Here is a 16,787-nt window from a genome sequence, read left to right on the forward strand (position 1 = left end):
AGGATATTTTGTTCCTTCCAGAGGTCTTGGTGGCTCAAAGACTTGGGAAATAATACAGATGTTTCAAAGGTACTAGGAGGGGAAGTTCTACCCTCCAGGGCAAGATACAGGTTGTATTTCTATCTTGGGTCAACACTTCAGCTTGTATTGGCACATGCCCCATTCACCTGTACCAGACCCTTTGGCCGGATATCTGTGGCTACATAACCAGGAGGCGTCTTGATCTGCCATGGGACATGATGGGGGTCCCTTTAGCAATAAAGATTGGAGTGTTGACCACAATATCCTTGGGCCATGTTCCTATCACCAGAGGGACTACTGAGCCTCCCACCTCTGGTAATTTCTCTCAGGGTGCAAGTAGGCCACACAACTTGGGTCCTAGAGAACACAATCCTCTCCAACAATGACAGGTTGATTAAATTGGTCCCCTCCCTCCATCTGAGGGGGAGAGATATGCCCTGACCCGTGTGTATACTGGAAGTGGGCTACTGCAGGCCTATCCAGTACCAAAGGCAAACCAGGCGTATACCATCAGGTCACTTACTAAACTGATGTCTGCCCACAGGACACCTCAAGCTATTGAGAGTGGACAAGGGACCCATTTTACTGGTGCAATGATATAACTCTGGGCAGAAGAAAACAACACTGAACAGAGATACCACCTGCCATATAATCTGACAAGATCAGGCCTTATTCAGCGCTATAATGGTATTCTTAAGGCTGTCCTGAAGACAGATTCTCATTTTCTGCAGAGGTGGACAAACAGACTCTATGAAACCCTGCAGGACTGAAATGAAAGGCTCAGAAATGGCAGACCTTGTGCTCTGAAAATGCTATAGACAATATGGGCCTCCCCATTTAGGACCTAGATTATGGGCTCAAATAATCAGGTAAGACCCCTGATTGGTAATTAAAATAATCTTCTGCTCCCAGCCCCTGAGAATTTAGATCTGGGAACCCATAGAAAAAAATGGCCTTGGGAGGTGCAGGTAGAGCCTAAGTTGTGTGTTCTACTTACATCTTGGGGAAGATTAGTGGAGGTGGGAGGCTTGGTAGTTCCTCTGGTAATAGGTACATGGCCTATTGACATTTGGGCAACACTCCAGTCTTCATTACTAAGGGGACCCTCATCATATCCCTATGGCTGATCTGGACACCTCCTTTGGTGCCAGATACAGTTATGCATGCCCTAGTGCACGCTGAAGTGTTGATCCAGGATAGAAATATGGCCTGTATCTTGCCCTGGACAGCAAACTTTCCCCTCCTGGGACCCCTGAAACATCTATATTATTTTCCATGAGTTTTTGAGTGCCTAGGATCACCAAAGGAGTGAAATGCTACCAAAGTGTTCCAGTGTTGCTGTGAGATCAAGCACGAAACCTGGGGATGGCCTATGTGGAACTGATGGAGCATAAAATGGACCTGCACCAAACAACTGCTGGCCTCCAGTGACACCACCAAGCACTGGCCCATGGGAGAACATAAACTTCAACCACAAACCTGTCTAAGATTATGTCAAACTGCATCTCAACGGCAATTGTATAAGTGTCACTGTGTATTGGATCTCTCCAACCCTCCTCACCCCCCAGTTGAATTCACACCATGAAGGGGTGGAGTGTATGGGCACTATTGTGTCATGTCCTAAACCACTGATTGATCAGCTGAGGAAAGGATGCAGTCAGCCCTGGGAGCACAGGTGAAGGCAATTCACCTTGTGTGACCAGAAGGGGTAGAGCCTGGCTCCACCTCTCTTAGACCACCCTCTCTTAGACCCCCCATTAATGGCTGACTGCCCCAGGGGTAGATTCTCTTTCTGGAGATACTTCTTCGGTAGAACTTTCCTCTGCAAACTTAGAATCTTCTGATATGGGTAAGCTATCTTTTTCTCTTTATAGCACCTTTCTATTGTATTGATCCTCCCGTTGTGTTGATCTGCTCAATTGTTGTACTACTTTTTTCACCAAAAGGCATGAAGAATTTATATATTTCAACAGACAACCAGTAAGTGCAAATGTTCAGTGCCATACTCATTAGTAAATAATTTTAGGATTTGTTTTGGTTTATTCTGGGATGTTCATAGCAGTTAATGGTTTAAAACAAACAAACATGTATCTAATAGTAATGACAGATCTGGAACCAACCAAACAAGTGACTAAATACAGTTACATTGTTTTTCATGTTGACTAGGCCTCCAACCAGAAGACTGATTGTCAGCAGGTTGATAAGATGCTCAGTCTGTTGGTGGAGCTTAGGGAGGAGGTAGTGAGATTAAGAACCATCCAAGAGTGCAAGTTTGAGATTGACCGCTGGTGTAATTCTCTGTAAGAAGGATGCAGAGACTGCACCCCTCAGACTGTGGTGGACCCTCTCGCTTGCCATAGTCAAACTGAGAAAGCCAGCTTGAGAGGAGAGGAGGAATGGCAGCAGGTCCCAGATCGGTGACACAGGCAATGTCCATCCTGACCTACCTTGGTTCTCCAGGTGCCTCTATATAATAGGTTAAAAGCCCTGAAACTGGAGGGAAAACCTCCAGTCATCCTGGAAAGGTGATGGAACAGCTTGTGCTGGATGCCATATCCAGACAATTGAAAGAAAAGGAGATTATCAGGAGTAGTCAGCATGGCTTCACCAAGGGGAGGTCTTGACCAAGCCAATAGCCTTCTACGATGTTGTCACTGGCTGGGTGGAGTGGGGGGAGGGTGGTAGTTGTAGTCTATCTTGATTTCAGCAAGGCATTTGATACTGTCTCCCACAACATCCTTGTAACAAAGCTGAGGAAGTGCGGGATAGGTGAGTGGACAGTGAGGTGGGCTGAGAACTGGCTGACTGACAGCACAGAGGGTCATCACTGGTGGTTCATAGTCTGCTTGGAGACCTGTAACTAGCAGTGTTCTCCAGGGGTCTGTGCTGGGTCCAGTCTTGTTCAACATCTTCATTAATGATCTTGATGAGGGGATAGTGACCACCCTCAGCAAGTTTGCTGATGACACGAAGTTTGGTGGATTGGCTGACACGCCTGAAGGCTGTGCTGCCATTCAGCAAGACCTGGACAGGCTGGAGAGCTGAGCAGTAAGAAACCGGATGAGGTTTAACAAAAGCAAGTGTAGAGTCTTGCACCTAGGAAGAAATAATTGCATGCACCAGTACAGGCTGGGGGAAGACCTGCTGGAGAGGAGCTATGCTGAGAGGGACCTGGGCATCCTGGTGGACAACAGGTTGGCCATGAGCCAGCAGTGTGCCCTTGTAGCCAAAAAGGCCAATGGCATTCTGGGGTGCATTAAAAAGAGTGTGTCCAGCAGGTCAAGGGAGGTGATCTTGCCCATCTGTTCTGCCCTGGTAAGGCCTCATCTGGAGTCTCCTTCAAGACCTGTCTGAATGCCTACCTGTGTGGCCTGGTGTAGGGAGCCTGCTTTGGCGGGGGGGTTGGACTCGATGATCTCTAGAGGTCCCTTCCAACCCCTACAATTAACTCACCCCTCCTTGTAACAACTTGAAGAACAGGACAAGCTGAGGAATGTGACCTTCCCCTTTTGTACAGTCGTGCTGCAGGAGAGAAAAGGGCAGGTGGAAGGCAGGGACCTGCGCAGACTCAGATTGCACAGAAGTAGGGTGGTTCCAGAACCTCCCTGCCTCTCCAGGTACTCATGTACTCCCGTACCTTGCTCATTGTCTCAGGCTGTGACTCTATAATTCCACTGTACTGCAGTCCTTCACGGCACTAACCAATGACTGAGCTGGTAGGGGGTGACTTGAAAATATATGTTGTGTACATTGTGATGCATGTATAATACCTGCTGCAATGTAGGATATTATGACAATAAAAGCAATTATTAACAACCTTTTCCATGGTTCTGTTGAGCCAGCACTTCATGATCTTCCTAGAGGCATATCTTCTTCAAGGACCTGTAGCTGTTCTGATTCATGCCCACCAGTTTCCATCTTATGTTGTTGTCTTCAGCCCACTTCTGTACAGTTGCACCTGTGAAATGTGTGCCTTGATCACTTGCAGTGACCTCAGGAGTCCCTTATGATGCCATCAACTGAGTTAGAGCTTTGATTGTATTGGCTTGGTTTGCCTCTGATGCAGGATAGGCGTAAGCTTGTTGTATCAACACATGTTAGGGTGTATCTGGCCCCGTCAGATTGAGGAAGAGGACCTATATAATCAATTTGCCATTGTTATAATGAGTTGTGTCCTATAGCGAGATGGGCCATAGTTTCTGGCAGAGTTCTCAGCCTCATTCATGAGCAAGCGTCACAGTCCTGGCATGCCTGGACAATATCTGATAACTGCATGGGCAGCCCCCATGCTTTAGCTGCTGCCCACATGGTTTTCTGTCCTGCATGTTGTAGTTTCCTATGCAGCAAGTGGGCTATATTTTCTGCTGATTTACTTACTAACTATTGAACTAGAGCCACTGTGCCAGTTTCATCATTGCCTCTTGACTGCACGGGTTGAAGTCCAGAGATGTGGTATGCTTGTATGGTTCTGTGCCTAACCACATTCCATATATCAGCCTACATATCTGCCCCAGATAGGTTGGGCATAAATTGTCCAATCTTGAGTGGCCCACTGTGCTATCCAGAGCATGAGCCCTCAGTAGACTGCCCAACCATCTGTGCAGATATTCAGTGCACCGTTACCAGGCTCTTGAGTTATCACCATCCGCACAGCTCATAGCTCAGTCCACTGGCTACTTTGTCCATTTCCTTCTTCAAACCAAATTGTTTCAGTTGAGGGATGATATGAGACAGCTTGCCACCTACTTGGGTTTCCTCTGCTGGACCAATCTGTGTACCAGGCATCTTCTGGGATAGGGTATTTCCCCTTCTGTATGGGACTCTTCTTTGGACAAGTAACCACTATTTCCTCCAGTGTCTCACTGTGGTATTTTACTGGCCCAAGTATTTGTTTTAGTTCTTCCTTCAGTGGAGATGATGACAGGTGGCTTCTCTGTCTAAGATTGGGGACCAGCGTACTACTGTTTGTGATTGGGCCACCCTGGTCTTAGGAATGTGGGTTAGGTCTAGGGTTACATATCCCTGAATTGGTAAAGTTGTTTTAACAATAACCTCTGCAGTCTGAGTTATTGGTTCTACTGCCTGCAATGCAGAATGGGTAGCCAGTAACTATTTGTCAACCATGCTGTATCTCTCTTCTGCTCCTTGCTAAATCTGTGACCAAAACCCAATTAGGATTCAAATGGAACTCTGGTGCTGCCAGACCCCAGCCAAAACCCTCTTGGGTTATGTGCACATCTAGTTTGCCTGGAAGGGTTGGATCAAATATATCCAGTGCCTGGGCCTGTTTACCAGCTATTTTTGCTTGCTGGAATGCTTCTTGTTCTGTTCTACCCCAATCCCATACTTTTTTTTTTTTTTGTTAATCAATATAAAGGTTCTAGGAGTTGTGCTAGGTGGGGTATAAAGAATTGCCAATATCCTAATATACCCCCAAACTCCTGTAACTGCTTCAGTTTTGTGGGAACCAGGAACACTTGACTCTTATCTATGACTGCACTGAGTAACACCTTAGTCTTACTTGACCAGGCAACACCCAGGAATTTAACTGATATCCTTGCTCCCTGTACTTTTTGTGGATTTACAGCCCATCCTTTTTCCTGTAAATAAGTAATTAATGATGGTACTGCCTTCTCTAATGCCTCAATTGAGTCAGAGGTTAGCATCAAATCATCGATTTTGTGGTACATTTTGACAGTAGATGTTTTCTTCCAACTTGCCAAGTCATGTGCCACCAAATTATGACAAAAAGTATGTGAATGCACACACCCCTGAGATAGGACTTTAAAAGTCCACTGCCTGCTCTCTCATGTAAATGCAAACTGGTCTTGAGATTGCTTAGCAATTGAAATGCTAAAAAATGGATTTGCCAGATCCAAAATGCAGTGATATGTTTCTGTCTCTGTTCTTAATGTAACCTTGAGGGAGGCAATGTTGGGTATGGCTGTATGGATCGGTGTTGTGACTTTATTTAGTTCTCTGTAGTCTACCGTCATTCACCACGTACCATCTGACTTCCTGACTGGCCATATGGGGGAGTTGTATGGGCTGTGTGCAGGTCTAATGATTCCTACTCTCTCCAGTTCCTGCACAGTCTTGGTAACTTCTTCTGAGCTACCCAGTAGTCCATGCTGCTTTGTGTTTGTGATCCAGTGCAGTTGTGGCAAACACACAGGTTTAATTTTTGCATAACCCCTTATGATTGCCTGCACCTCCTGTATGCTAATACATCTTTCCCTTAATCTGAGCTCTCCTTCATTGGTTTGGAGAGTCAGACCTGACAGGATGTCTATCTCCAGTATGTACTCTGGAACTGGGGCAATAGACACCTTATACTCCTGGGGTGGTAGTCGTCCAGTCCCCAGTTACAACCAACCATGTTTGGGTTATGAGGATCATCTGCCCACCAAACCCACCTATCATTGCCTTAGTGCCTGAAAATTGGTTTGAGTCACCATATATAACTGATATTTCTGCTCCAGTACCTATTAATGCCATAACCTGCTGCACATTTTTGGGGGGACCAGTGAGTCATTAGTTTGACATAGGGACTCCAGTTCCCTCTAGAGTCTTGGGGAATTTTGGCTTCTCTGTCAGGTCATCAACTTCGCAATCTTCAAGTCTTTTTCCTCTGATGGCTTGGCTGTGGCTGCCTGGGCTGCCTGAGTAGGTTTACCAGACATCATTTTAAGAATTAAAGAAATCCTTCTTTGTAATAGCCATATTATGAAGACTGTATTTTTATAATACCCATGCAAGTGATGATTGATACCTATGAATAAGAAATTTTGTCTTAAAAATATTGAACTTAAAGAACAAAATTCTCCTAGTAAGAAATGCTGTTTAAAAAATAGCTGTTACTGTGAATAGTTAAGCATTAAGAAGACTAACCATTTCTATAGCAGTGACCATGATTAGTTCTTTTTATTTGACATATGACACAATGTCTGTAATTAAAAGGTAAAGAGAAGACCTTAGTAAATATCTACTGAAATTATCAAAGCACCTTCATTTAAATAAAATCAAATATATTTTCCTACATTTATTCAATTTATTCTATTAATCATAACTGGTACTTTCCACTGAACGCTGTTTCAAGGAAGTGTGCAATATTTCAAGCCAAACTGTCTGGAGAGATAAACCAAAATATTGTGTAGGAATATTTTTTTTCCTCCTCTTCTGTTTAAAATATATTTTGTAACACTATTTTCCAGCCTATCCTTATTCTTCTGGAATAAGTAGTAGGCTAGTTGCAAGAGCTTTCTAGCAACTTGTGTTGGGTGTACAATGCTATTTCTTTTATGTCTTATTTTTGTGTGCTGAATTTCTGTAGTAAATTTTTATTAATGAAATCTAAAACCTTGACAAAATCAAAGTTTAAAATAAAACAAATTGGAGTGCCTGAAAAATAGAAAAATAAAGAGCTTCTAAATTACATTCAAATTATAGTCTTTCAGTTTTCCTATAGGGCAATCACAAGGCTATTTATACAGAATAATAAGTTCCCAGCAATACTGTATTTGTGATAAAAATTAAGCATACCAGTATCACATTATTGTAATTTTATAGTCAAATCCATGTTATTAAAACTGTTCTATCCTCATTGTTAAATTGTCCTTAAAAACAGTTTTGCAGTTCATATGAATGTTTTGTGTTTTTTTGAAAGCAGTCTCAATTTTCAGAAGCCTGAAATTATCATCATTCTTGGGGAAAAATAAAATTGTCTGTATATGTTTATGCATGATCACACAAATATACATACACACTCTTGCACCTATTTACTGCTTCATGAGTAAGCCTCTGGTATCAAAACAGTTCATTGAACAAGTTCTAGGTAATGAGTTATTACTTTGTGTATCAGTTTTCAGCGAATATAAAATTGATTAAATAGTAGAATGCACGTCAAACATGCTGCTTAGAGATGGGAGAATCTTCACAGTAAAAGGAGGAAAAAAAAAAGCAAACAAACAAACAAACAAACAAAAAGCAGATGTCTAAGTTTTACCAAGTAATATAAATACTCTCGGTCATGATTTAGAGTATAGTCAAGTGTGAAAGGGGTCATTCATTTCTTTGCTACTGTTCATTATTGCTATTGATCCTGTTGATTACAATGAAGAGAGGGAAGAAATTCCTCTCTGATAAATCCTAAGCAACTATAAATTAAAATCTTCTTTCTTATCCCAAAATCTCACAAATTAAGAAGACCAGAGATGTGCGTAGATAAAGGGAAGAGGGTTTTAAATGAATATGCATTTTACATATTTTGTGAGCATATGGTTCAGCTCAGAGAGAACACTGTCAAATGTATGAACCATTAGTAAATATTTTTTACATCTCATTGACTCATGGTTGGTTTGAGTCAAGTTCCAATTTGTGACTCAGGGGACTTTATCTATATTATCTATATGTCCTTGTCAGAGTACCTTCCCTCTAACATGTCAGCAGCACTGCTCAGCTTGGTGTTGTCTGCAAACTTGTTGAGAGTGCACTCAATCCCAATGTCCATGTCCCAGTGGATAGGATAAAGGAGAATAATGCTTGCCATGAATCCCTGTGAAGAAAAATCAGTTGTACTATTAATACTGAAGACTGTAAAACCTTGTTTTAGTAATGCAGCAATAGTAAGTTTCTTACTAACCAGCAGACAATCTACCTCACTTTATCCCATTTCTGGCAATAGAAGAATCAATAGAAAATCACTGGTGTTCCTTCCTTAACTTTCAGTCAATCATGGACCTGTAGTCCGTGAAATGCAACACTACCGGTACAGCAGAAGGGATTGCACCTTGTGATGTTCTTTTGGTTTTGACAGCTAAGCACCAGCCACACTTAGTTTAGAGCCTTAATTCATGATGGGTGATTGCATTCCATCTTTATTACAATTTATTTATTTATTTATTCATGGGCTGCAAATTAATCATCTGCTGTATACTTGTGTGTTTGTTGTTATTTTATGCATAGCAAGGATATCAGGCATGGATGTGATGTAATGTTTGTACAGCTTCCCGTTTAGCCATGCTCATTGATGCTCATGTAGTTGTTTCTCTTTGTATCTTAACCTGACAGGTGTGTGCCCAATCACTGTGAACATGATGGCAAATGCACCCAGACGTGGGATAGCTTCAAGTGCACTTGTGATGGAACTGGGTACAGTGGGACAACTTGTCATAACTGTAAGCCACCCTGACATTTCAAAACTGTAAATGAGTACGGAAGGCACTGATATCTTCTAATTGAAATTAAAAACTCAGTCTTCCTCTCTGTTTGCTAAACATCCTGTAACCTGGTGGGTTGTTGGGGTTGTTTGTTTGTTTGTTTGTTTGTTGTTGTTTTTTAGGAAGGAAAAGATCAATTCATCATGTTCAATCTTGTGTTCCTAGGGCTGCACTTATAGAGCACTATTCTGTACCGTGAATTCTTCTGTTCTTTCGGTTATATACTAAAAGCAGAATATTCATCTGCCAAGTGAAGTGTTATAAAATATCTGAAAGATGCAGAAAATATTTCCTGTACTTACTTTTTCTTCTTTCTTTAGCAAGTTGTTTCTTAATATTCAATAGACTATAAAGATGCCTCTGAACAGTTGAAAATTTGAATTCCTATTTTATCATGTAGATAAAGATATAAATTAATATAATATTCTTTAGCTACAACAGTGTAACGTTAGAAAGGTAGACAGAACAAGATTATTCCATTCTTAACCAAAAAAAGCAATGAGAATAATGGTGATAATTCACAGGTGTCTGAGTATCAACAAAAATCTATTCTGTATTGAAATATTGTATTAGTGTGGGAAGTAATGTATTTAATATAACAGCTGTGAATACAAGTGTAACAGCCCTTCATGATCTGGCAACTGAGCTAGTAAAATTGAAAGAGTTAAATGGCAAATAATTGTTTATTAAAGGGAGGTACCAGTGTTTGAGGACAACATGGCAACACTTTTCCTACCAAAAGTAAACATGTATAGTGATGGCATGTTTACTCTTGGGAAATAAGTTAGAATGAGGTAGTATTTTGATGAAAAAAACAAAAACTGCATATGTTTATTTCTGGAAGTATTATATACACAGAGCTTTTACTGTTGTAGCGTAGACATCTGGAAAAATATGCTTCCTGAGCAAATGATAGGCTGTTAAGATGTTTAACTAGAGAAATATAGGGATGGAAGCTTAGTTAATTAATTATAGTTTATCTAGCAAGTAGACACTTGTGAAAACCAGTGAGATCGTTAAAGGAAAATGTCTCATGCTGAATCTAACAGCCTGACGGAGGCAAGATTCCTGCAGCTGCATGCATTTCCAACAGGGGCATGCACACACTGCACAGGTGCACCACATACACGTGTATGTGACAAGCTGCAGAAGTCACAGAGCACTCATTTATATTGAGCAACAGTGGCTGAGCAGGATGGAGATTCACTAGGGGAAACATGTGAGAAGGATTGGAATAGTTCACACACATGGTGAATTCCTCCAGTGATGGGGCTCAGGCAGTGCACTCTGTATCTGGCCTTAGATCCTTGTCTTCCCATTTACTGGTGTCTGGACCTTGAACAGCCTTGCAGGCTATAATTTGGGCTAATGACTTGCTTTGCTCCTTTCTGGGAAATTAGATGATGTCTTAACATATAACCTAACAAGTCTAACTTTCCTTCTTGTATCACAAAAGAAAGCAACAAGGATAAATAGATGATGTAACTTCTTAAATCACAGTCATTAGAATAGAACAGAACTAATGGAGCTGTAAGCATTTCCCTTAATAGAATTTTCACCAGCATTTTATGGATAAACTTTAATTAGAAAGTAAAGGACACTGCTGCACTGCAGTACCGGAAGGGGAATTTGGAGTCTACTGTCCTGTATTTAGTTATGGGATGGATAAAGCATATGGGTTTATTTTATCCATGTCATTCATAGATACATTTTTCAACCTTTACTTTTTAATTCACTAGAAGTTTCTACCTTAGATGGATAAGTTTTTGTTTTGTTTATATTCCAATATCCTCATTTTAGTTTTTAACTTGTATTGCTATAGTTTTAGAAGTTTTCTTTCCTATGAAGATGGAGTGAGCAGAACATTATTCAGTGGACATCCTGTCACAATATATGAAGTCTTGTGATTTTCTGGAGTTCCAATTCAATGGCATCAAAATCAGTGAAAAACAAAAAATATAATGTTGAAGTATAGATCTACAGAACCTTTACTCTGCCCTTATAGAGAAATCAATATTAATCTGTATTCCAATACTTATCAGCATATTCCAAGCATGTTTTAAGTATTAGAGATCCAAATAATAAGGGAATTTGTTGATGTTTGCTTAAGGTTGTACTTAGCTTATCCTGAGATTTGGGGCCTCATCTCTGTTACAATGATATTGACCCAGTCTGTCCTTTCCTACTTGTGCAGTGTGTATCTGTACTTGAATCTGTATGGTGTTACCTTTCATTTTCTCACAAGATTTCTGATGTTTGTGGTAATACAAGTCAAGCAGAACAAAAGAAAAAGGAAGAAGAGAAAGGAGAAGTTGGAATGATAACTGGTGTAGGGTATAAAAATAACTGAAAGTAATTTTGAACAGGATTATGAGTTGAGTGAAAAAGCTATAAAATGTAGCACGTGTCATTACTCTATGGAGCAGGAAATTGTTCAAGTAGACTTAGTGCTATGATGTCAGTTCAATATTATTTTACTTAAAACCATTTGTTTAATAGCGTAATCTTATACTGTGCAGAAAAATAATTCTTTTCTCAGTGTTTCCAGTGTTTGTACTGTATATAACAAGATATTCCTCAAAGATGTTGGAGTCAAGACTATTTTAGTGGACATCTTAATTCTGTACTTTGTGATTTTCTAGAACTTGAGTTTTGCTCAATGAGCAGTGTAATTTTGCAGTATTTAAAGTTTTTGTCAGTGAACTGATTTTGCTTTAGTCAGAGAAATTAACATTATCCTGAGTTTTCTATCTGAAACAATTGACTGAATTTCAGATACATTTTTTAGGTTTCTTTGAAGTTGAAATTCAAAGACAAACCCAAGGGATAACACTCCTGAAGTGAAACAGAAAAATGTTTGAATGAAAAACTTGTGAAGCAAAATGGCTTTTTTTCCATACATAATATTACATAATAATTACATAATATACATAGGCTGATCCCAAAGTAACACCTCTTTTCTATTTCTTTGGCAAACATGGATGCCATTAAGTCTTCTCTCAATTTGTTGCTGCATCACACTCATTATATACCATCCTAATTCCCAAGCAGATGAGTATACCCACTACGCAAAACCCAATGTACGCAAGTGAACCTATACACACACCTACCTAAACCCAACACCCACTATCTCTTAACCTAGAGGCTGTAACTCAGCTATTCTAGAACACTCCATCTACTCAGAACTACTGTATGCACTCATAAATCCTTACGAAGGATTTTTAATTAATTTTTTTTTTTTAAACTACCTTCCTGAAAAAGATAGAAGTGAAGATTGAACATCAAAAGTAGTTGAAGTTTCTCAGAAACGTCATTATGGACATTCTGACAAACTGGAAGCAGAAAGATTATTTACATCCAAGGTATTCTGAGACTCTTTGCTAACTTACTGAAGAAGGAGCGACTGAAGAAAAAAGTTAATGCATATTCCACTTTCCTTGTGTGTATTTTCATTCAGTCTCTCAAACAGTCCTCCACTGATCAATTTTCTTTCACATCCTTTGTTCACAAGTAACATACTAAACTTTGTGTATGCATTGTCATGCATGTCTTCTTTACTAGAGCTTTCATTTTGTATATTCCTGAGAATAAGAAATCAAGAAGAGTTTTTAATTTATTTTTTTTCTTCCCCTAATGCAGTGATAACAAAAAAATACCACTTTCAGTCTGGATTTTTAATAAGCCTATTAGTGACTCTCTGATAAACATCTGCTTTGTCTGGGATTTAAAGAAGTAGTTTTGTGCAGAAGAAGCCATGTACCCTGAAGGTGCTAATACATCCCGGTTGCCTGATATACTTACTGAGTCCACTTCCTACACTATCTGTCCATGGGCCTGGTTGGTCAAATTGTGGCTGGTTCTGGGACCCACCAGTCTACCCTGAGCTCTCCTGGGATGTTTGTGTCCAGCCCTCCTGTCATGCTTGGGCTACCTGGGCCTGACAAATTTCCTCACATGGAATGAATTTCCATTGGGCTACCAACACTATCCTTATCCATCCTGGGGACAGTGCCCTTCAGTGAGGGCACAACCTGCCCAGGGGTCACCTGTGGGAACTGCCCTGTCCCTTTCACATAGCAATCCTGCTCGTCCTGCTTCCTAAAAAGGTGTAATATTTGTGCAAGTGTTGAAATAAGGTAAAGAATTTTCCAGAAGGAAGAAGAAGCAGGTTTTTCTCTTTTATTCTCTTTGTTCTGGTTGGGGTTTCTTGTTTTTTTGGTGTTTTTGTTGTTGTTAGTTTTGTTGGTGTTGTTGTTGTTGGTTGGTTGGTTGGTTTTTGTTTGTTTGGTTGGTTGTTGTTTTTTTTTTTAGTTTTAACTTAGCATCCTGTACAGATTGCAGTAAAGCGGAGGAAGCAAGATAGTACATATACAGCTTTAAAAAAGTGCACAGAGATGCTAGCTTTAAAGCGTAGTGTTTCTGGATTCTACAGTGAGTTATGCTGTGTCAGACAATCATTCCGTTCTTCTAAAAATGTGAAGATAAATGATGTTGCTTTCTATTGGGTGAGATCACAGAATAGATTTCCAAACATCATTACAGAACATAAGATCTTGTCACTAAGTCCTAGCAGGATTGTATTGCCATCAGTAGCGTAAGTAACATTTCAGTTGCATCTTATAACTGGGCTGAACACACCAGTTAAGTACAGATGAGCCTCCATAACTGCAATTTCCAAGTTCTTTTCTGCAGTTTATTTTAAACCACCCATTTTAACAGTTGCCTTTACATGTGAGAGGAATTTTACAGTCTGTTTAGGATAAAGACTGAAAATATTTTTGTATTTTATACAGCTTTCTGGAGAGTCAGTTTGAGGTGGGAAATAGCTTTTTGTCTCTACTAGATGCAATTAGTATTTGAACAAAGAATCTGGTGAAAAATGAAACACTGCAACCCACCACAAAACCTCACATTCAGCTCTACTTGTGTTGTTTCCTGAGAACTCTTCTTAATATCTGTGTTGACTTTACTGCAGCCAGACTAACAACACTTATTCCTACCATTACTGAGCCTTGTTAGTTTTACAAAGAAAAGCAGATTTTGATTAAAAACAACAAAATTAGTCTTGAATCAGCAAATTAAAATCTTTTGCTTCCCTCTTTCTTTAATTCTCTGTTCTTGTTACTTAGATAATGGTAAGATTATGAGTGAGCCTGATTAATCTACTATTCAAGTTCAAACTCTTTAGGATGTCCATGTATGAAAAAGGCTCCATCTGGGACTGATGGTGGTTGCAGGTATTGTATTGTATCTGAGAGACTTCTAACCAGATGTGTGTATGTCTGTGACTTTTGCATCACTGTTAATGACTCTTACTGCTCTTTCTATAGATATCTTTCAGCATTTACATGTTCAAAGAGTTCCTCAAAACTCTTGGTTTTTTTTTAAATTCCATGAAATTTTTTTTATTCTTAGTAAAATAATTCTACATTTTCTGTCGATGCTCAGTCGAGTTAGAGAGCTCTCTTAGTTTCTTGTAGCATCAGGGTAGTGTGTTTATTGTGGTTCAGCATACATCTTATATACCATTCACTTACAAACAAGACATTCCTGTTCCTCTAACAGTTCTTCTAATCAGTTAATTGGTCCCAGCTTCTCCCAAAAAACTCTGATAAAGGAGAAAGGTTCCTTAAGAATAACAAGATTAACAATGCATATGAATGGAACTTCCTGTCCAGCCTTAGAAGCAAACAGACACTGCTTGCTCTTGTCTCACACACTGGTCTTCCAGGGTTTCACAGTGATAAGGTCTACCAAAGAGTCTGATAAGCTCTTTGGTGACTTGCTCACAGTTAAATCTACCCCAAAAATTTTCCAATGTTATATCCAAGTTCTGATTTATATTGTAAAATACACGTTAAAATATTTAGGAAAGATGTATGATTTCTGTTGTATCAGGCTAACAGAGATACTGTTGGGACATTTAATGTGATTAATTAGTGGAGGTGATTTAAAACACCTAGAAGGAAAAAAAAAAAAAAAAATGTCTAGTATGACAGGATTATGCTACCAGTAGTAATAATATAATTACACTTCTGATGTTTGAAATTCAAATTTCAACTGTTAAGAGGCAGGGAAATATATACAAGATATTTTTCCAATAAGTTATAAATTTGTTTTAATTACATCCTTGATAAATTGAATTAAGTTGTTGTGCACTCTATATCTGAATGGAGATAGAATTGTGTTCCCAGCCTATTCAATCTGTAAGACCAATATAAATTACACTTCTTTTAATATTTAAATATTACTTTGCCTTTGTTTGTGTGAGGTTTTATGGAATTCCTTTTGCATAATCCTTCTGAGCTGTCCTGGTTTCAGCCAAAACAGTGTTACTAGCACACCAGTGTTTTGGTTGTTGCTGAGTGATGGGAGCATACCTGGGACTGGGAATTGAGACACAACTGTGATGACAGAGCAGCAGGAAATGAGGTGGAGCCAAAACAGCAAGCCTGATTTGGGCAAGGGATTATTCCATAATACATGATATGACAAGGAAGGTCATAAAGTAGTGGGGAGTTAGCTGGGCACTGACTGCTGCTTAGGGATTGGCTGGTTGTCAGTCAGTAAGACCTTGTGTTGCCAACAGAGTGGTGATTGACAGGCAATTCTATTGCTAGCTGGGTTTTGGCAAGTAATTGCATTATGGACTTCTCTCAAAAATTTGTCAAAATTCCTGGGAGTCTGGGGAAGTCCCTGATGACTGGAAGCTAGCCACTGTTGTATCTGTCTACAAGAATGGCATGAGAAAAGACTCAGGAAACCAGATAACTGTCTGTTTAACCTCAGACTGCAAAAGTTATGGAGAAGATTGTCCCAGGGGATATGAACAGGAAGTTAAAGAACAAAGCTGCTATCAGGTATGGTCAGCATGGGAAAGTCTTCAAGGGAAAATCTCACCTTAGCAATGTTATCTCCTTCTAAGAAGGCCACATACTTGGTTCATGAAGGGATGGTGGTGGATGTAATCTTTGTGGATGTTAATTAGGCCCTTGATACCACCTGCTCTACCGTCCTTCTGGACAAACTGTCCATCTATGAAATCAACAGGTTTCTGCTGCTCTGGGTGAAGAACTGGCCAAATAGTAGGCCTCAAATAGTAGTGAGTGGGGCTACAACTGTCTGGAGGGCAGGCAGCAGTGGAGTTCCCCAAGGCTCAGATCTAGGCAATTTATTGACACCTCATTTTCATAAGAGGAGAGACTTCTCCCATCAGGTCATGCTCTAGTCCACTGTCATGGTGGCAAATGGTGAACTCCAAAATGCATTAGAAGTTATTTTTGTCAGATAATTAGATTACTAGATTTTCTGCCAATGATACAACTGTCAAAGAAGCTTGGTGTTTTATACTAAAACTTTAAATAACCTTTTTCTTTTTTCTTCATTTGGTACTTCTTTATACTTTGTTTTAGAATTCAGATAGCACCTTTCAAATTTTAGCATGATGTGTCACTTTGATCTGTATTATTCAGGTGATTAAACTTTTAAAGGGCTATACAATCGTTTTGCTAGTCTTTCTACTTTTTTTTCATTCTTCTGTACTTTTCT

General features: G+C 39.7%; 1 protein-coding gene across 8 annotated transcripts in view; it reads left to right on the plus strand.

Annotated features, from left to right (window-relative positions):
• Positions 1–16,787, plus strand: part of CNTNAP2 (contactin associated protein 2) — a 568,010-nt gene that overhangs the window by 344,943 nt on the left and 206,280 nt on the right. For all 8 annotated transcript variants that reach the window (XM_085539942.1, XM_015854925.3, XM_085539944.1 and 5 more), the window contains one exon: positions 9,091–9,197. In XM_085539942.1, the coding sequence (XP_085396068.1) occupies positions 9,091–9,197 (107 nt within the window). The remainder of the gene's footprint in view (positions 1–9,090; positions 9,198–16,787) is intronic.

This window comes from Coturnix japonica, chromosome 2 (assembly GCF_054131305.1).
Source record: "Coturnix japonica strain WE chromosome 2, WE-NBRP24, whole genome shotgun sequence".
Lineage (NCBI taxonomy): Eukaryota > Metazoa > Chordata > Aves > Galliformes > Phasianidae > Coturnix > Coturnix japonica.